A 20716-nucleotide genomic window follows, 5' to 3' on the forward strand; every position below is an offset into this window, starting at 1 on the left:
CTCCTTCAATAATATCGCAGAGGGAATTTAGAAAGCATTTTGAATTTCAGACATCTAGTATTTAGACTTATCTAAAGTTAATTCTTGTATTGCACTGGCAGAAAATTTTATTTGTTTCAGAAGTTTTTAATTCATTCACTTTCGATTCAGGTCTTCTTTCAAGAGATAAAATGAAGGAAGAAAAATAATCTAGAGACAAGAAACATTTAAGACAAAACTAACCAGTAGTATGCCTTTATTTTTCCCAAATATGTCCTGAAAGTGGCTTGATCAATCTAAATTTTAGATAAAAATGTTTTCCAAGCATTAGTTTTTGAAATGCTACATCCTCTTTCCATGTCTCCCTTTGAGACCCCATTGAATGAGATGTGAGGCAAACCTTAAAAGCTGCACTAGGCAAGATGATTTGCCCAATTTACCCAAATGAAATTCAATGTCAGGTAGGTACACTGCTGTTTAGGAGACAGTTTGGGGTTTTGCTCCTAACATTTGATTCATCTGTTACTGTTTTAGATTTCCCACCATCGACCAAAGTGGACACCTGAAATAATTTTGGGCAAATAGGGCAAATCTACAGCTTTTCAGTTAGGTGGGACTGTACGCTCTCGTCTATGCAGTCCCATTTTGTGATTTCAACGGACAAAACAGTTGTTTTTTACATAAAATCTTGCCTAGTGCAGCTTTAAGTATACAGTATACCTTGGAAAATGTGGAAACTAAGTTGAAACATTTTATCTTTAGTCCTCATTAACACACATGAGAATTGTTTGCATATTGTGTGTTCATGCATACGTTTGATGTTACACCTCCTATTTTCTTACAGAAACTTTTCTCAGCCTCCATGTCTCACTGGATCTCTGTCTCTGACTGTGTCTGTTTCTGTGTCTTTCCCTACATCTTTCTCTGTCTCTGTGTCTGCATTTAGGCTGCGAGTCTCGTTTACCTCTGACAATCAAGGGGGAGGGCATGGGACCCAAACTCCAGTTCAACTATAACCTGATGGACATGCAAAACGTGTTCATCGGTGACAAAAATTGTTATGAGGTAAGAAAGAGAAAGCCAGATAGACAGCAGTGTCCCTTCAGAAAAAGTTAATATATTCTGTGTGTACTAATGCTGTGGGTATCAATCCAGCGTACAGCCTGTGTGTGTTGCATGCCATCCCTACTTTTTCAGTCTTTCCATTCACTTTGCTAAACACTACCAAAAAAAGCATAAATGCCATAAAAATACTTAAAAAATATAACAATTTGCAATCAATTTATAGAAAACTCAAGAGGCTAAGAGGCCAAACAATGTGACCCCTATAGCTCACTATAAAGACAGTGAGTTTCTCTACTTCCTTGTCAGTCTCTTACTTGCATCAGCCATAAGAAATAAAAAATGCTGTTTAACAACAAACATTTGATCGTTATTTACTGAATTTCTCAGAACAGGTATGCTAAGAACTGACCAGGTCCCCTTAACTGAAAGACCTAATATACAATTGTCGACAAATAAAAGGGCCAGAGAGGCACATCAATATTGTCGACTCTTTCTTGCTAAAATGTTTGTGTAATTCTAATAGCATCACTGTATATCCATCGATGTTGTCAGTGCTTATGTGTTTTGGGTTAAAATATGACCAAAGAAGTTTGTTGTTCATGTCAATTCAAGTGGACGATGTATATTATCATATGAAAGATGATTTTGCTGAATTACTTGGTCCTTATTACTGCACCAGGTGCTGGTGTCCAACAGAGGGCTGATTGATGCCCCCTTCAGGCTGTCCAGCCCCAACAGCACCTTTGGCCGCTGTTTCTCCTTCATTCCTGAGGAGGGTGTTGTTCCCCCTGGGGCCTGCCAGGTCCTGGAGGTCACCTTCCACAGCTGCATCCTGGGAACTTTCTCTGAGGACTTGCTGCTCAACGTCACAGGACAGCCTGAGCCACTCACCTTGACCTTCAGGTGAAGTTACTTATCATAATAACTGTCAGGTAACACTTTCAGGTTTCTTAGGGTGTGATCAAGGCAAGGCAAGTTTATTTATATAGCACATTTCAGCAACAAGGCAATTCAAAGTGCTTTACATAAAACATTAAAAGCATCGAGACAAAGTGAAAAAGATCAAATTCATATATTGCATTAAAAGAATCAAATCAAGTAAAATAGAAAGATAAAAGAACACAACAAACACAACAAATACTCCCACTTTTAGATGCACATTGTGAGTGAACCCATATGTTTTTCTTTAATTTACAGATCTCACTGCCTAAGGCAGACGAGAATCATAGATTCTCCTCTTGGTCAAAAACCTCACCATCCACAGATGGATGAGAATCATACAGGGTAAAGCTCTGTCCCCCCCACATATAGTGTTCACTCGTGCAAGTAAGCATTACCCGGACAAGACCAATGAAAATTCATACTTGCCCGTGACGGGCTATTTAAAAAAGTGCTTTACATACAAGAATAAAAGTTACAGTGCAGTGTAAGAAATGAATAATTATTTGATTTAATAAAAGGCAGCGGCAAACAGAAAAGTCTTCATCCTTGATTTAAAAGAACTGAGAGTTGCAGCAGACCTGCAGTTTTCTGGGAGTTTGTTCCAGATATGTGGTGCATAAAAACTGAACGCTGCTTCTCCATGTTTAGTTTTGACTCTGGGGACAGAAAGCAGACCTGTCCCAGACGACCTGAGAGGTTTGGATGGTTCATAACGTAGCACAAGATCAGAAATGTAATGTCTAAACCATTCAGTGCTTTATAAACCAACAGTAGTATTTTGAAATCAATTCTTTGACAGACAGGAAGCCAGTGTAAAGACCTCAGAACTGGAGTGATGTGATCCACTTTCTTGGTCTTAGTGAGGATTCGAGCAGCAGCGTTCTGAATCAGCTGCAGCTGTCTGATCGATTTTTTAGGGAGACCTGTAAAGACACCGTTACAGTAGTCGAGTCTACTGAAGATAAATGCATGGACAGGTTTTTCCAAATCCTGCTGAGACATAAGTCCTTTAATCCTTGATATATTCTTAAGGTGATAGTAGGCTGACTTAGTAATTGTCTTAATGTGGCATGACTACTCCAAGATTTCTGGCTTGGTTTGTGGTTTTTAACATTACCGATTGAAGCTGAGCACTGACTTTTAATCGTTCTTCCTTGGCTCCAAAAACAATTACTTCAGTTTTATCTTTGTTTAATTGAAGAAAATTCTGGCACATCCAATCATTGATTTGTTCAATGCACTTACTCAGCGCTTGTATGGGATTATAGTCCCCTGGTAATATGGTTATGTAAATTTGTGTGTCGTCTGCATAATTATGGTAACATATTTTGTTGTTTTCCATAATCTGAGCCAGTGGAAGCATGTAGATGTTGAATAGAAGAGGCCCCAGAATGGAGCCTTGGGGAACTCTGCATGTCATCTTTGTCCACTCAGATGTGTAGTTACTTATAGACACAAAGTAGTCCCTGTCCTTTAAGTAGGATTCAAACCAACTTAGTACTGTGCCAGAAAGTCCCACCCAGTTTTCCAGTCGGTCTAGTAATATGTTGTGGTCGACCGTGTCGAATGCAGCACTGAGATCCAGTAATACTAAGACTGAAATTCTGCCACTGTCTGTGTTTAAGTGGATGTCATTGAAGACCTTAACAAGAGCAGTCTCAGTGCTGTGGTGTGGTCGAAATCCTGACTGGAAGACATCCAAACAATTGTTTAGTGACAAGAAGTTGTTCAGCTGTTGAAAAACAGCTTTTTCAATGATTTTACTTAAAAACGAGAGGTTTGATATGGGCCTATAATTGTTCATTAGTGACGTGTCTAGATTGTTCTTTTTTAAGAGTGGCTTGATGACTGCAGTTTTCAGGGCCTGTGGAAAGACACCTGAGAGAAGAGACCCTGATCACACCTACAGTTTGTTTTCTTTGGACTGAACCATAGTGGAAAAGCTTACTTTTTTGCATTTTTGTATTCGGTTTGTTTAGGTTCACACTGCCCAATTACAAGTGAACCAGGGCCTGTAAACAAAAGTCAGATGGACTCACAAGTAGCTTGTTCATTGGACAGAGTTTTGTTAACCTGCCATCCCGTGATGGCAGGTTAACAAGAGATTGAGAGATTTTGGTGGCGAGGGGGAGGAGTCCGAACAAATCTGATTCCAGTTCCTGTAACTTTAGCTAAGCATGATAAACTCTTTGCCGCAATTTACCTTCTCTGGTGTTTATAACAGTGAAGAAAATATGAAGAAATAGTTGAATATGTGCATCAGTCCAACATGTGGTTTGCCCTCAGTTCATTTTGATATTCTAGGCTTTCCAAGCATGAGGAATTGCTGGCGATCAGATGTCAACATCCGTCTCTATATACCCATAAAACCTCATGTTTTGGAGTCGTTTCCCGTAGTCGGTTTGGATTACTTTCTGACCTGCACAAAAGAACCAAACTAAAGGAGTAAACACCCCAGAGTTTGAATAAATTGCTCCAAACATGCTTGGTGTGAATCTGCCTTTAGTCACCATAGCGCCTCCCCTTGACTGCTAAGTAAACTTAGTTCCTAGGGTAGTGGTTCTTAAACTATGAGCTCGGACTCAAAATTGGTGTTGCAGACTTGTTTCTTGTGGGTGACAAGACTATGTTTAAATTATCCTGGGTCATTAAACAGCTGAATTTCTCATTCGGGGTTGCAGGTAGAACAAAGTTTGAGAAAGTTAGTTATAGTGATCAATCATCTGGCAATCCCTTCAGGTTATATGAGTTACTATAGCAACCCCTCACCATCATAGTTTTTACCACGGAAAGAACAATTGCAATTATAATTTAGACATTTTGCTGATGCTCTCATCTGGAGCAACTTCCAATAAGTGCAACAGTAGAATACGTTTGTGAAATCCCCTATTACATTTAGCCAAATAAAGAAAAAAACTCACCATTATAACTGTCAGACTGTGCTACTAATCAAAACCCCAAGTAGTGTATCGCTTTCCACTACGCTCAGTTATTATATAAACCTATTGTTTGATAACTCTCATAACATGTCAGTGTTTTGCAAGCATTCTGATGGCTCATGTTTTTGTCTTCTGTTTTCAGGGGTTGTGTCATTGGCCCCACTTTCAACTTCAATGTTTCAGAGCTCAATTTTGGAGATGTGGCCTTTGGTGAGTTTTTCCTGGCCAAGAAAACTATAAAGTATTAAACAACACTGATGCTCAAACCAAGAACTTTGCTTAATGTACTGTATGGATATTTGAATACTCTTGGTAAATGAGGCTGATAAATGAGAAAATTAGTCTAAAAGTTGTGAACTTTCACTCAAAATGAATTCATAATGCTGCTCAGACTAGCTTTAAGAAGCCTTTTATAGTGGCCCCTGTTTGCCCTGACAATAAGGCCTGATAACATGAAAGACAAAATAGACAACGTTGTTTTCCACATTGATTGACACACTGATTTCCAGAAATGCATAAGCCACGACTAAGGCTGGAGTTTTCACATTGAAACTCTGGATATGTTTGCATAATGGTTTTGAGAAAAATAATTGTATTGATGTATTATTTTAATGGAAAATGAAATGTTCCAACTCAGAATCTCACTGTGCACAAGGGAGGGGTTGGGATAGAGGGGCTGGGGACAGGAACAGAGAATGTGTGCAAACATAATAATACTGCTTTATGACTGGATTACTTCTGAAAGTTCTCTAAGTATTTGGACAACGAAACTTGGTGGAAGTGCAGACTCAGATTAAGTTTTATTCTCAAGTTCTAAAAGTGTTTGGGCAGATTTATAATGTTCCTACACAGGTCTGGAAAGTCTGGATAAGAAGGAAAATTGATTATTTGTAATTGTTGAGAAGTTTAGAAAAGAAAAAAACTCTTGCTCTGTCCCGATATACATGACTACACATTTTATGTAGTTATAGACCCACCTTCATTTCACATGTTGTGATATTGTTATAAAGAATAGAGAGAGAGAATAGAGTGATATTATCTAGTTACCAGATACTGCCCAGCCAATATTTCTCTCTGAACCAGTCTTTTCTCTACATTCATTCACAGAAAAATTGTAGGAACACTGGATTTAAGATTTCATTCTATACTCATTTTCAGGCTTTTTTCTGAGGCAGGGTGGAGTGCATGGTTTGAATATATGCACTCCACACTTCTGATTTAGCAGACCAACTTTGAATCATCATGCTCAAGCTCGAGCTTCAAGATCAAGTTTTTATTTCTGTACTGATTTTCCTATTAAACTTTGTGGGAAAAGTGTAACTCACATCCAAAGTAATAGGAGCATGGAGCCAAATCATCAAACAATGTTTTGTTGTTCCAAAACTTGCAGCTTACTTGGGTCTGTCGTTTCGTGTTATGGATGGCAAAAATGCCCTGTCACCAGAACTAATATGCTGTATTAAGCTTTCAATGAGTGGTTCTTTGCTCAGTTTGTCTGGTGGCTGAGGTGGCCAAGGCACATGCCCTATAAAGGAATTTCAGCTACGCAGCCACTAAAACATCTTAATCACAACATTGCACCGTTTATGTTAATGTAGTTTACTAGTTTGAATTTTAAATACATACATCCCACTTAATGATTGGGCTGGATTTGGACAATTTGCAGCGATGATGTCTTCCGTTCTCACTCTCTCCAGTTTCTTGTTCCTCTTCCTGTTCTTCTCCTTTCCTCCATCTTCCTCTCTTTTTCTCACCCTCTCTCTCTCTCTCCAGGCTTCCCCCAAACATTGACCTGCACCCTCTTTAACACTTCCCTGGTGCCTATGACATTTGCCTTGCGCGTCCTGGGAGACGGGTTGGGGTCTCCCAGTGTGACCAGTGCTAAACAGGTGTCTGAGCTGTCCAGGAGCCAGTGGCAAGGCAGCGCTGCTAGAGACCCTCAGACACGGCCTGTGGAGTTCACCCTCAGCCCCGCCTCGGGCACGGTGCGCGCCATGTCAGACGCCACCATTGAGGTAAAACCACGAATACAGTGGAGGGTAAACTCACCTAAACTCAGTTTACCCTCCTACCACCACACTACCAATCTTTATAAAAATGTATGTCGACTGAACATGACAGAAATTCATAGTCATCATCATAGTGGACTCGTGGCTGAACCTCCTCACTGATGATGGATGAAGCTCTTCACCACCTCGACCCCCACCAGCCACTAAGAGGAAGAAGAAATTTCGGTCCGAGGAGTGTGCAGTTTTCTGATGCCTTGTTACATGATTTCTGGGTATTGAAGTCCTCAGAATTCAAACGCTTGCCTCTAATGTTGCTGTAGGATGTGTTCCTCCCTTGGTGACTTTTACCCACTGCCTGACAAATTCTCCTATCTCTAACTAACCAGAGCCTATGCTTCACCATAGTCAGCTTCACCACAGTCGATTGAATAAAGGGTAAATCCTTGGTGGTAAAATGTTGGTTGCGATGCTCACCTTACTTCTCCTTTCAGTTTTGGCGCTCTACCAGCCCTTGAACTAATTGCCTCAAGAGGACTGATAAAATTGTTCTGTATTGCATTCATTAGACAATAGTTGTTTGGCACCATCCCTCTGGAGGGATTTCAAAGGTCTCATGTCGATTTTGAAGCGAAGGAATCACATTTCAACAGTCACTGCACCAGTGTTCACTTCCATGACAACACTATCAAATATTTTAAGGCAACCATCTAAAATCTACCAGCCAAAATACTGTTGACAAGAGCTAATTTGAATGATAATGCCCTCTCTATTTAATCTTTTGTGGTCTCATACTGTGTATGTGTATTGTATGTCCAGGTGACGCTGTGCTCCAACACAGTGAGGAGATACAGGCTGGCGTTGGTGGTGGATGTGGACGGTGTTGGGGAGGAGGTCATGACTCTGCCTATCAATGCCAGGTCAGACACGTGTATATACATGTACATGCACACACTCTTGCACGCACAAACATACACACACACAATAACATCAATACTACAACTTAAGCACGAGACATCAGTCACTTTTAAGGTATCCAGCATGCCACAGTGAAAGTCATAGTAAAGTTCCTGATGAAATAATCATAGTAAAGTAAGAAAAGGGGTGACATTCACTGTGTCTCTGTGTGCTAACAGCTTGACTTATGTAAACAAACCTCTTATGCACCAAAGTTTGACTTTAGGTTTTATTTTTTTTGTGCCACCTGTTTAATCATTTGCATTTTAGAAATAAAATACCTTTGCTGTTGCCTTTGTCAGATGGAATATTACCAGTATTTCTGAAAAGAATGTTAAATATGAATTTTTTTTTAGATTCAAATGTGTTAAAAATTGTGTTACAAGACACCATAAGGCAGCAAGAGGAAGCAGAGTTTCATCACTTCTCTTAAAATACAGAATTTTGCAGGCAATAACTTTGGCTGTCATTGCCGCTTTGACGTGTCGTGAAAGGAGTCCATTGAACTTGCATACAGACGTCGACAAATCAGTAGAGTATGTGCTAAATATTCAGCACCTGATTAGCATAATACTATCTCCGAATGTCACCTGCACCATCGCTCAGAATAGGGCAACGGTAATCTGACTTCATCACGGCAATCACTGTCTTGGTAAATTTATGAATCAGTTCTAATTAATGGACTTCAGATTTGCATGACGCAATGCAATTACCATTGTGATTTATGAATAAGCCTATTATTAATAAATTCCTCTCTCTCTCTCTCTCTCTCTCTCTCTCTCTCTCTCCCTTTCCCTCCCTCTCTCTCTCTCTTTATCAATAGGTGTGTGGTACCTGAGGTTGTGGTGGAGACTCCATTGTTGCACTTTCAAAGGTGTTTTCTTGGTCACCCGTACGAACAGCAGGCGAGACTGGCCAACACCGGCATCCTGCCTGCCTGCTACGGCGTGCTGGACCAGGTTAACCCCACACTATTACATCTGCTGGTTGGATTTGTGTGTGTGTGTGTGTGACCAGGAGAGAGAAAAATAAATGAATTCCGATCTGAAGGATAGCCCCCTGCCTTTTACTGGCATTCATTCTATGTATAGATGCTGGATCTGTATGCCTGTATTAAAAAACCTTGCAACTCAGCGGGCATCATTAGGCGGAGCAGCTTTTTTCTCATTTCCTGAAAAATTGCTTTTAGGTTTTCATCCGACAGCAGAGTAATGTCTCGCCGGTTTCCTATCTGTGTATCCTTGTGTTCAGGAGTATGAGGAGAGTCCGTCGCTGCTTTTTGGCAGTTCCCTTCCCAGAGGAGTGATCCCTCCCCACAGTTCAGTGGAGGTTCCCCTGTTCCTGCTGGCTAAGGTCGTCGGCAGGCTGCAGCACACTGCACGCATTGCTGTGTTCGGCAGAGCCCAGCCACCTCTGGTCAGTGGCAATGTGTGTGCGCTTCTGAGTATGCGTGTGTGTGATTCTGAGGCAATGCTGTGCGTGTGTGGTTGTAATGATTGTGAGTGTGCTGTCTGAATGTAGGTTGGTATTTTGGGTATTAGTATTGGTTGTGGGTGAATGAATCCTCTCCTCTCCTCTCCTCTCCTCTCCTCTCCTCTCCTCTCCTCTCTTCCAGGAGGTGGTCTTGTCATGTATTGGACAGGGTCCGACGGTTCAGGTTCAGAACCCCCAGTTGGACTTTGGTAGAATCCCGGTTCTGACGGACGTTACTAGAACTCTGCAACTGTTCAACCAGTCGCCTATCCCAGCCTGCTTTACTGCTCGCATGGTACTTCACACACACACACACACTCACACACGCACACAGACAAACCTCTCAACACACATATTAGCACTCACACACGCACGCATGCAAGCACATACACACACTCATCCTCCCATCCATCATCTGGATTCCTTTCACAAACACTCACTCTGTCTTCCCCTGTTTCTCTGACTAATTAATTTTCAGTCTAATTGAGTATGTAATTAATGAGTTAATTGGTTCAATGCTTTGTTAGCTCTGGAGATAATGGGTTGGCAGTTCAATTTCAACCCTCCCCCTAGTGAATAAGTGATTTTGCTTTGCTTGGACCTCTTTGTGTTCTCATTATGGATGGTCTGATAACAAATTAACATTACACTATACCAGGGCTGTACGGTGACATTTTATCCAAGGGACACATGTGATTTTTCAATTTAGGATCACAGGAAAGAAATATGTGAGCATGATCTGGGAAACTGTTCAAATGTTCAAATGTCATAGTGCGCTACATATACTGTATACTATATGTACATTGGTATTTGCATGGGTAGTTGGTATGTAGAAATATATGCATTTTTGTTAATGGTATATCAATAATTTTAATTACCAATTATTTACTGTGAACACAAGCTACTAAGTTTGATTTTTTTAATGAAATGCATCAAAGGTTTTACATGATATAGTGCAGTTTCAAATGGTTGGCCGGACCAGCCATTTGGTTGTAATTCAAACATGCAAATTGGCAATGGCTTCAGTAAAAGAGCATTTTTAGCATTATATATGTTATATTTAAATAATAAAACAGTATTACAACCATGCTCAAAAAGTACTAGTTCAGTTAAAAATACAGTGGGTATTGAATTGCTCTTGCTCGAGTGAATCTACCCTTTCCACTCATTCAACATACTAAGTAGTATGTAATAAGTATGAAGCGTATTCAAGACAGAAATAATCGTATGCATGTCTGAAATAATCCGCACCATTCAAAATTGAAAGAGAGATTATTAGCTTCAAGCATGAAAAAGTTCAATGATAAAGTTTGGACAGAGGAAGAATAAATAGTATAAATAGTAAAGTATAAAGAAGAATTTAGTGTAGTAATCAATCAGTAATTAAATTGAACCATTCGTGATTCATTCTTAATTGAATGATAATTCTTTAAGAAAGATTGAACAATAGGATTCAACTTATCTTCATTTATTGTGTTCCTGGCACATTCAATGTGAACAAAGCTCTAAACTCCACTGCAACCTGAGATCTACACTTCATCATGTTTAGTGTTTCACTTTCCTCCTGAAAGACCTTCTCTCGCTATATATGGCAGCATCGCCCTATCAGCTCTGCCTGATATCCCTGGGGAACAAACTAGTGACTGGAACCATGCCTCAATACTGCCTAAGCTGACACAGACAATACCGTGGACACACACGCACACACACGCACACACACACACACACGCCCACACACACAGTCCTAGTGTTAAGTGCAGTTGTGTGACCCTGTCCTCTCCTCTAAGGCTGCTGCTACTGCCAGTAGCAGCAGTAGCAACGTTGAGGGGAGGAGAGGAGTTTCTCCCCCTGCACTCTGAAACGTCAATCGATGGCAATTCTCCTAGAATTACATTACATCCCGCTCAATAGGGTGGCAGGGAGCCACACAAATAGACCTGATGCCTGAAGATCGTGAGGATATTGCAGGAGAAACCCACACTTGCTTGTCATCTGAGTTTGATAGACCATCTCCAGCCCTAATCCAACCTAGTATTAAGCTTTTATGTGCTTTGATAAATTATTTTCTGTCAAACACATATCAGACAATCAGAGTGTGTAATGTGAAGACTGTACTGTGCAAGCAATGCAGCACAGACAGGAACATCGTTATGATTCTCTGGCTATACCTCCACCTTACCTACTGCAACAGATATTAAACTCAACCTTTTCTATTCTCTGTGAATATGCCATATAGATACAGATATAGATGTAGATTGATACTGTATAGATATGTATATACTGTAGATACAGATACAGATTGATACTGTATTTCTATAGATACAGATATAGATAGCCCCACTATTTTGCTGCACTACTGCTGCAATGTTGCCTCACTGTTGACAGGAATTGTTTGGAAAATTTAGTTCACTTTTAGTGCTGGCAACCAGAAACAAGGCAACACATGAGATTTATGTTACAATATATCGATTTTGTTGTACTGTATAAAGAGAATTTTCTGCAGTAGTCACTGCAGCACTAATGCAGGATTGATGCAGGTTGAGGCACTTCTACATTGGCGTTGGTTGTACAGCACACAGCACGGATTTGGATTCCAAACCCCTCTGACTTGCTGCATTCAAAAGCAATCAATGCTAATAAAGCTGTAGGATGCGGCAGGTTTGATGTGATTATTGAGATTCCAGTCGTCTTGCTCCTCTCTCTGGGGAGTCAACCCCCTGCTCTTCCTCCTCCTCTGACCCCACCCACCCCTTCACCATGATCACCCCAGTATCGACCCACCCCGAGTCCGTTTTCACCAGCCTCTTCACCCGATCGCACAAACGCTGAGAAAGTGATCTATGACTCTTAAAGTCACTCACTGGTCAAATGATGCCTGCTTGTGTGAGGGATTTTTCTGCACATCCCAGTTTTGTCTACAGGATCTTCTGTAATGAGCTGACTTTGAACAGAGAAGTGAAACTAATTTTGTTTTATGCATTAGTATAACTGTTATCATTCCACTGAGTACATAATTTATAATCAGTTATTCTAGCATCTTATTCCTGCGCCTAGTCCAGTCCGTAGCATTATTGTCAGATGCAGGTTCCAGTATTTGAGTGAAGAGATGATTCCCCATTGATCAGAATCTACATTGCTGTTGTATAGGCAGTGAAAGCTCCCAGGCCGTCACTGCAGCTGCAGGGAGCTCATTCTCAAAATCCCAATTAAAAGTTTATGTTCAAGTCATCCATCAACAGCGACGCTGTATAGAACATTGATTGTGATCCCAACCACTGCTTGGTCAGATATATATACAGTACAATGAGCACAGCAGAGGGGGGACCAGGCCAGGCTATCTGCTGAGTTGAACAGGACTGGAGATGAATGTAAAGATTTACATCTGTTTTCTCATTAGATTAGGCCTTATTCAAATAAATAAAATCAATAAACAATCCACAGAGCTGGGAAATAAAATAATTATTGAGTTTGTCTTGCACCAGCCCTTTACTATGGATGCAATTTACTCAGACATCAAATATGTTCTCAGAGATTGTAAATGTGAGAAAAATGACAAATGTCATGATCCTTTTGTCTAAGTCTTCAAGTTTTAAACCAAGGGTTTTGAGTGTTTAAAGATATCTTTGAATTTGAACTCACCCAAGTTACCCACGTCTTAACTTTATCTGTACCAGTCTGCAACTACTGGTTGTTTATCCTACCCAGTTTATCCTCCCCAGCAGAGGGAGATATTTGGTCTTACTGGATGTCAAGCAGCTACTGTACTACTTATAACATCATATGGTACACATAAATGCTGATATGATTATGCAGTTATATGATATTCACATCTATCTTTCTAGGTCTATATGACCGGTCTCTATAGCATGGAGAGCACAGTTAGGGGAAGGTTCCCCCACAAGGCTATTTTCACGCATCAGGTTTCAGGGATGGAGCTAGTTAACTGTAACTGTGCCCCTGTCTTCACTCTGCAGGTCCACAGGCAGTCATCCTTTTGTGGTTTGTGGAAACCAGTGAAGGCCTCCAGACACTTCAGCTTATCGGGTTTCAGGCAGGAAGCTAACTGTGCTCCTGTCTCTATTTCCTCAGGTCCGTGGGAGGTCCCTGTGGCGTGTTGAGCCCAGTGAGGGAGAAGTGCCGCCAGAAGGCCAGCTGGAGCTCAGGCTGGTGGCGCACCTGAAGGACTCACTCCAGTTCCAGGACAGGCTTGACGTGGCCATCCGGGACAGTCAGACACACACTGTTCCTCTGTCCGCCACCGGCACCGGCACCACAATTGTCAGTAACCGGCCCTTTGGCCCCAGCCTCGACCTGGGCACACACTTCAGGTAGAATGAAAGGAGTGAAATGCATGCACCAGTGTTCTCCCACCACTCATTTTGACTGATTTTTAACGAAATGGTACTAAAACTGAAAACAGTAAAAGCAGTATAGTAATGCCCTTACTGGAGTGGCCTCACAGGGGATTGAACCCTGGCCCTTCGTGTGGGGGACGACCTTGCTAACCACTAGGTCATCCTGCTGCCTGCCTGTCTCACCTCAATCTGTCTTATCCTCTGTATGTCCTAAGCCATGGGCCATGCCAGTACCACTTCAGGCTGACCAACCATGGTCAACGGTTGCATCGAATGTTCTGGTCGACCGACGACTCCCCGCTGTTTCCTCGCAAAGGCTCCTTGCCCTCCACAAAAACCCCCAAGGGCAAAAACGTGTCTGGCCGGACCTTCCTGCCCTCCATCTCTGCCCCTAGAAAGGGGGAGGTTCTGGGCCGTGGATCCCTGATCTCTTCCACCAGAGAGAGGCCAGTATTCAGCCTCAGCCCCTCTCGTGTGGAGCTCTTTCCAGGCTGCTCTGTTGACATGGTGCTAACGGGATCTTCAGACTCCCCCAAGGTGACACAGCCGCGCACACAAGCACACACACACCCATCTTCTCACCCACATATGCACATCTGTTAGTGGGCCAAAGGTGAATAAACTGAATGTCCGAATTGAATAGATGCAACCATGCAGTGTGTGTCCAGCAGTTAAAGGATAAGGCTGGTGTTTTTTAATGCATTGCTTACCGTCAACAAATCCTATGAAAATAACTAAATCAACAATGCGTTTGCTCTACTCCCGTTACTTTCTGACTTCCCACGTACCGTTTTTAGCAGTCACCCCGGAGGTCATTGGCTCCAATTGTAAGCTAAAAACCTTGAAATACAGCTCACAGAGACATAGTTTCAATTTTAAAAATCGCTAACTGTCTACCATGAAAATTCAGGCTGTTGTAGTTATTACCAAATCAAATTCAAATGGGAACAAATTCTTCATTACGCCAGGGACTATTTTCGGTGCTATGGAACTACTTTCCTGAGATCGAAAGTGTTTACAGCCGGCTTATTAAGTTGTTTGAGGAAAAAGTCGGCTGGCCCGGTGCATCGCGATGATGAAATATGCTGCCCAGAACGGCATGGCTCTTTGACGTGTTTTTAATTGTTTTTTTAATACAATGGAGTTCTATGGCTGCTGGGACATGGCTTCATTGGGTACCGGCTACATGGACGAGACTTGTTGGCAAAACAAAATCATTGCTGATTTTGTTATTTTCATAGGATTTGTTGACGGTAAGCAATGCATTAAAAAACACCAGCCTTATCCTTTAAGTAGATGCATGTTGTAGATGTGTACGTGTTCTTGTCTGCCCAGGTGGTACGAGAGCGTCTGGTGTGCTGTGGCATTGTGGGTCTCCAGGGCTGCTATGAGCGCATCATGACTGTAGACGTTACCTGTCGCTTTGTGGCTCCTGTACTCAGCATTTCCAGCAAGCAGCTCAACTTCTACATAGAGAAGGTTGGTCAAACGATCGTTGACCGTGCTTCCTCCAGGATATTTCTATAACACTATATAGTTAGTTACTGTACCTTAGACTTGTCTTTATGTTGTTCAATTAATTGCATTGGCAACATGTGTATATGTCTTACAGGTCCCAGGAACGAGTCTAGTGCCCCTGTATGAGAAGCTGGTCTTAAAGAATATATCATCTCTGTGTCTGTCCATGGATCTGTCTCTGGTAGAGCCCTTCTCCCTGTGCGACGCCAAGGGAGACCCCACTTCAGCTACCACCAAGGTACACGTCTCTACTTCTCCCTTTTATTTTTATTTATTCATTTATTTTTATTTTAGTGTCTTTACTCAGTAATGAAAACATAAGTGACAGAAGTGATAAAAGTGATAAAAACAAAACGACATGATAGAAAATGGCACAACAACAACAACATCCACCAAATAACAAGGGAAGTAAAAAAAATATCCCTGATGCAGCAAATGACACTATATGGGACAATGAGTTATGGCAATGAGTTGGAAGGTGTATTTGTGTGAAAAATGTGGTCATATTCCCAACTATCAGTCAGACGAGGACTTTCCCTTACACACATCGTAAATCGAAGAAACTTAAGAGTGCAGCGAGCAGTGCAACAAACACAACAGGTCAAAACACTAACCAGAAAGATAACCGCAACAGCAGATAGCAACACCTGTGGCTGTGAATAAATCTAACCTTTCTGTGGTTGCAAGTTCACAGTTATGAGTGCATATAGATAATTATCCATCAGGATTCAGCAGAAGATTTTTAATTCTTTCAATATCAATTGGTTGAGCTCTTAGACTGACTGACTGACTGACTGACTAACTAACTAAATAACTAACTATCCTTCCTATATTTCAGCTTTCATTTCTGTGCCTGCCTGTTTTTATTTACTTTCCCTTTATCAGTCGCATCTCCTTCCCTTCCTTCTCTCTATGTTCATTTTCCAACTCATTTAATTTTAAATGCTGTCACACCTTGTCAGATCCAAAGTACTCACCTTGCATCATCAATAAAGAAATAATTATAATTTCAGCTCTTGCTTCGCCTTTCACTATTAATGTTGTTCTTCGTTCACTGTAACCTGATTTGCATTGAGTGACTATCAGTGCTTTTCCATGCTGCATTGTGTCAGTCCAGGATTAACCTTAGCCCTGTGCTGACAGCAGTGTGAAAAGTGCATATTGAATGTACTGAATGATATCTACAAGTAAGCACATATCATTGTAATATTGGCAATTGGCATAAATGTTCGTAGTGATTATTCTGTTTTGTCTTTTTCAAGTCATCTTATTCTTGTATCCTATCATATGTCCCCTGAGGCTGAAATATGGTTCTTTATCATGTATAGATTGATAGAATTCTGTATTATTCTTTAAAAGACCAAATGCAGTGAAAAAACAACATTTTAATTGTATCTGAGGCCATGATCACACTTAATTCATTGAATCTGGTACTCCCCAATGGAAGGTCATTCCTTTCAAATAAGAGTTCAGAGGTTCTTCAAACCTGCTAAAGTTTTGTGCTGAAAATAGGCCAAAATAATTTAGCTTTACTCTTTTTGAAGTAAAGGTTTTGATGACTTAACCTGCACTCAGGGGCATAACTTTATAATAGACATACATCTTTTAGCGAGCTTGATGTTTAGCACCAGAAGCTGTCAGGATATGAGCTGTCACTTTGTCTTACCAGAGATAAGCACGCTAGCAGTTAAATTCACAAATACTTTGTTTTGTATCAGAGCTCTAATTTCCATTCCATGAACTGCCTAAACCGTGGGTTGGGGTCTATCTACCAAGTCTATGGTTCTAGATGTTGCAGAGGCGGTAGTGAGTTCTCAGATACCTTTCTAGCTCTGTATTTGTGTGTGTCTCTCCAGGCCATGGTCTTAGGTGACGGGATGCAGGCTGAGTTGTGGGTACGCTTCACCCCGGCTTACTGCCAGGATCAGGTGTCACGAGTGGTTAATGAGGTAACAATCATGCATTTTATTTGTAAAGTTTCTATTCACTTTGCTTTCCTTTGAAGTAACAGTTCCCATCTAGGGCCATTTTGCGTCCCTCCAAGTATGCCACGACTTCACACATTTGGCGACTCAAAATGGTGTTGAGTGTAAACAATCCATGCATGTTAAATGTCTACTTACATACACCTACTTCTGCTTACTTACTTGTTTACATATAATGTCAACTATTTTGAGATTTTTTGCTTTTCCAGTTCCTCCAGGTGCGCTACCAGGGACACCCGCAGCAGGACATGGTGGGGCTGCACGGTGAGGTCCACTTCCCCAACCTCCACTTCTCTTCCACCAGCCTGGACTTTGGCTGTGTACTCAACCGCACAGAGACCCAGAGAGAGCTCACTATCACCAACTGCTCCCCGCTGCCTGTGTCCTATCGCTGGACTTTCCTGGTGGATCAGAAACAGTGGACTGTCAGGTACATTTTACCCAGATGGCTTCCCTTTACACCTGTACCAATACTACTGCCACAGTGCCAAAGTTAACTAGCTGGTATACAGCTGCATATAATATATGATAATATAACCAACTATTCTCTGCTTACCAATAATAATAAGAATTCCATAGGATGCCATAGCCTTCCCAAACCCCGGCAGTTTAAGTTACGCTCTTACCCTATCTTTCAATCCAACAAGGCTTCATAAACTGTTTGGTCCAAATTAAATCAATTTAGTTCAGGCTTGGTATACAGGCTCATCAAAACATACAAGTTATCATATCTTGTGTGGACGAACATGACAGGCTTTCGATGCATTTTTGGCCTGAACCATAGTGTAAGTATCACTTTTCTACAACACAGCAGTCTAGATCATCATGACCAACTGTAGACCAGAGTCTCTACATTACCAGGTTATCAACTAACCTGGTAATGGCTGGATAGTCACTGACCCCCCCCCCCCCCCCCCCCAGGATTAGCTAGGTGAAATTTTCAATTTTTTCTAGGTCCCAGACTAAAAGAAGCTAAAGAACCTTTCCTCTGGCAGGTTTCTTCTCGCTGCCTGTGTCATGCCTCCTACTTTTTTGTTGTTGTTGTAGATTAGGAACGGTAGGATACTGAGTATACAGCATTCATGGACAAGAACAGAATGGATCTCAGCCATATATTAAAACTGTCCAGTGGGATAAGTTAGTACAGTAGCTGTAGCTTTAACCCTCTGAATTGAAAGCCAAATCCATTATAAATTCCCAGGGGAAGACAGATCTACTGATTTTGTGCTTTGCACACATTACAGCCTGCCTCATTCACAAGCCTTTGGTTTGGCTGCCTTCCTTAGAAACGGACTGTGAATACTTCAGCAGTCTGTCTGTCCATGGCCTTGGACCAACTAACTGCTACAGCTCGACAAGATTTATCACCCCTCTTCCTTATTTTTTATCTTTCCCCTCTTTCATCTACTGGTATTCTTTCTTTTTTTTATCCTCCCCTCCTTTCTTTCCTCTCCTCTTCATCCTAGGCCTATTTATCTTCTATTTTTTTGTTCTTTTCCTCCCTTCCTCTCCTCCTTCTCTCCTGTCCCTCCTTCTCCCTGTGTTTCTGCTCTCCACCTTATCCTTATCCTCTGTCTCTTCTTCTCTCTTTTCTTTCTTCACCCTTGGCTTCTTAGATTGTGACCTCTCTTTCCAATCTGTCTCATAGGCCCTCCTGCTAATTAAATGAAGATCCCACTCTGCATGCTCACAGTCTCTCTCAATCTCTCTTTCTAGCTCACAAAAAAGCACACAATCTGGCCATGTTCAGCTAATTACATCCCTATCAGTAATTACACCACAGCCCTTGGAGAGGGAGATTTTAATACAGCCCTCTATCCTTTCTATCCATCTATCCCACTGAGAGTTAGAGGCAGTACAATACATTTAAATCACTTCTCCTTCCTCCTCATACATTATCCCAACAATAACTAAGAAGTAAACTAGAAAGTTGATCCTTATTCCACCTGAAATGGACAATTGCACCGCACAGCTACTTGTCTGCCTGATGGATTAGATCATTGAGAGACTGAATGACTGACTGATCACTCACAACTGATGACTGTATGTGCTTTAGTGAATACTGAGCTTGTTAAGGACTAAATCTATGGCTAGAACAATCTTTGTATTGAGATTCTTGAACCACAGAGGTTCTGGACTCATGGACATGGGTTCAGCGTATTAAACCTTGACTGGCACTCCCCTCTTTCTCCATTAAAACCAATGTTTATGTGCTATTAAAATCAAAAGTGGACGTTTCGGCCACAGACTGATGTAGATTTCTACTTCATATTTTAATATATCTTCTACATGATATTACTGTGAAGAAAACACATTTAAAAGGAGGAGAAATAATGAAGCCAAGCATGAACTGTTGTGTTTTCAGCTGTTCAACAAACAGACATATATCAGACATATATAAGTTTTGTCAGCTGTAAGAATTGGGGAATAATGTCCACCATCTCTAGCTTCTGTTGCTCTCTCTCTCTCTCTCTCTCTCTCTCTCTCTCTCTCTCTGTCTCTCTGTCTGTCACACACACACACACAGATGCTGGAATCCCATTAGCCACTTTTCTTTACCAATCAAATATTACAGTGGTGATCTCTTTCTCTCTCTGTCTCTCTCGCTCTCTGCTCGCTCGCTCTGTGTCACTCCCTCTCTCCGCTGACAGACTGCTGAAAGTGAGCTGTTCTTTGTTCCTCAGCCTTTGATGTGTAGATTTCTTAGCGAGATCGAACATTGGAAAACACACAGACAAACCCCCACTTTGCGTGAAGGGAGAGAATGGATGGAACAGAGAGAGAGACAGAGATGAGAATGTCAGAGTAGGCTATTTCTGTTTTGAGGTGAGCTCTTGCAGAGTCATCATCTGCTGTCTCACCATCTGTTCCTCTGTCCGCACCAGTGGGTTTTAAACTCTTACTCGGAGGACCCACATTTTAAAAAGCTTTCTTTTTTTTTCCACAGGACCCAAATGGTTTCTGTTGGCTGTTGCGGAATCTTATCCAACAAAATGCACCCTATTTTTGAAGAAATTGACCTGCAGTATTTTTTTAGCCTTACATCTCACATTGCTGGGACTTTGATATTTTGTGATCTTCCCAAGGCCAAACCTCAGGTGAACCAGTGTCTGAAAAACACTGGTCTGCACCACTGACTGACCATACAACAGTGCCCCCTGCTGGGTACATTGCTACCATGCGCTCATTATAAACAGACACTTCTACTGTAGCACACACACTCTTGGGCTCTCTTGCAAGTGTGCATGGACTTGCATTCTCCCATGTGTGTGTGCATACTCTAGAGTCCACACACACACACACTGTGTCCACAACATACCCAGCATTTGATGATTTAGTAGTGTGTTTGTCCAGCACAGCTTTGAGCTGGCTTCACTCACTAAATCTCTTTCATTCTCTTCCATGTTTATCCAGCACTTCACTGCAATCTATCCTGACCTGTTTCCTGCTGCTTGCCTATTAAAATTCCTCTTAATTATAGAACACTCTGTTTAATT

The 20716-nt window shown here is 41.5% G+C and overlaps 1 protein-coding gene across 1 annotated transcript in view; it reads left to right on the plus strand.

Moving 5' to 3' along the window:
* hydin (HYDIN axonemal central pair apparatus protein) overlaps window positions 1-20716 on the plus strand; it is an 86082-nt gene that overhangs the window by 20428 nt on the left and 44938 nt on the right. Inside the window, exons 10-24 of the mRNA XM_078283009.1 lie at window positions 926-1044; window positions 1724-1947; window positions 5068-5135; window positions 6699-6940; window positions 7751-7851; window positions 8712-8847; window positions 9140-9304; window positions 9504-9656; window positions 13451-13689; window positions 13932-14070; window positions 14116-14253; window positions 15052-15195; window positions 15329-15472; window positions 17091-17183; window positions 17429-17703. Coding sequence (XP_078139135.1) covers window positions 926-1044; window positions 1724-1947; window positions 5068-5135; window positions 6699-6940; window positions 7751-7851; window positions 8712-8847; window positions 9140-9304; window positions 9504-9656; window positions 13451-13689; window positions 13932-14070; window positions 14116-14253; window positions 15052-15195; window positions 15329-15472; window positions 17091-17183; window positions 17429-17703 — 2380 coding nt within the window. The remainder of the gene's footprint in view (window positions 1-925; window positions 1045-1723; window positions 1948-5067; window positions 5136-6698; window positions 6941-7750; window positions 7852-8711; window positions 8848-9139; window positions 9305-9503; window positions 9657-13450; window positions 13690-13931; window positions 14071-14115; window positions 14254-15051; window positions 15196-15328; window positions 15473-17090; window positions 17184-17428; window positions 17704-20716) is intronic.

Source organism: Centroberyx gerrardi, chromosome 4 (assembly GCF_048128805.1).
Source record: "Centroberyx gerrardi isolate f3 chromosome 4, fCenGer3.hap1.cur.20231027, whole genome shotgun sequence".
Classification (NCBI taxonomy): Eukaryota; Metazoa; Chordata; class Actinopteri; order Beryciformes; family Berycidae; genus Centroberyx; species Centroberyx gerrardi.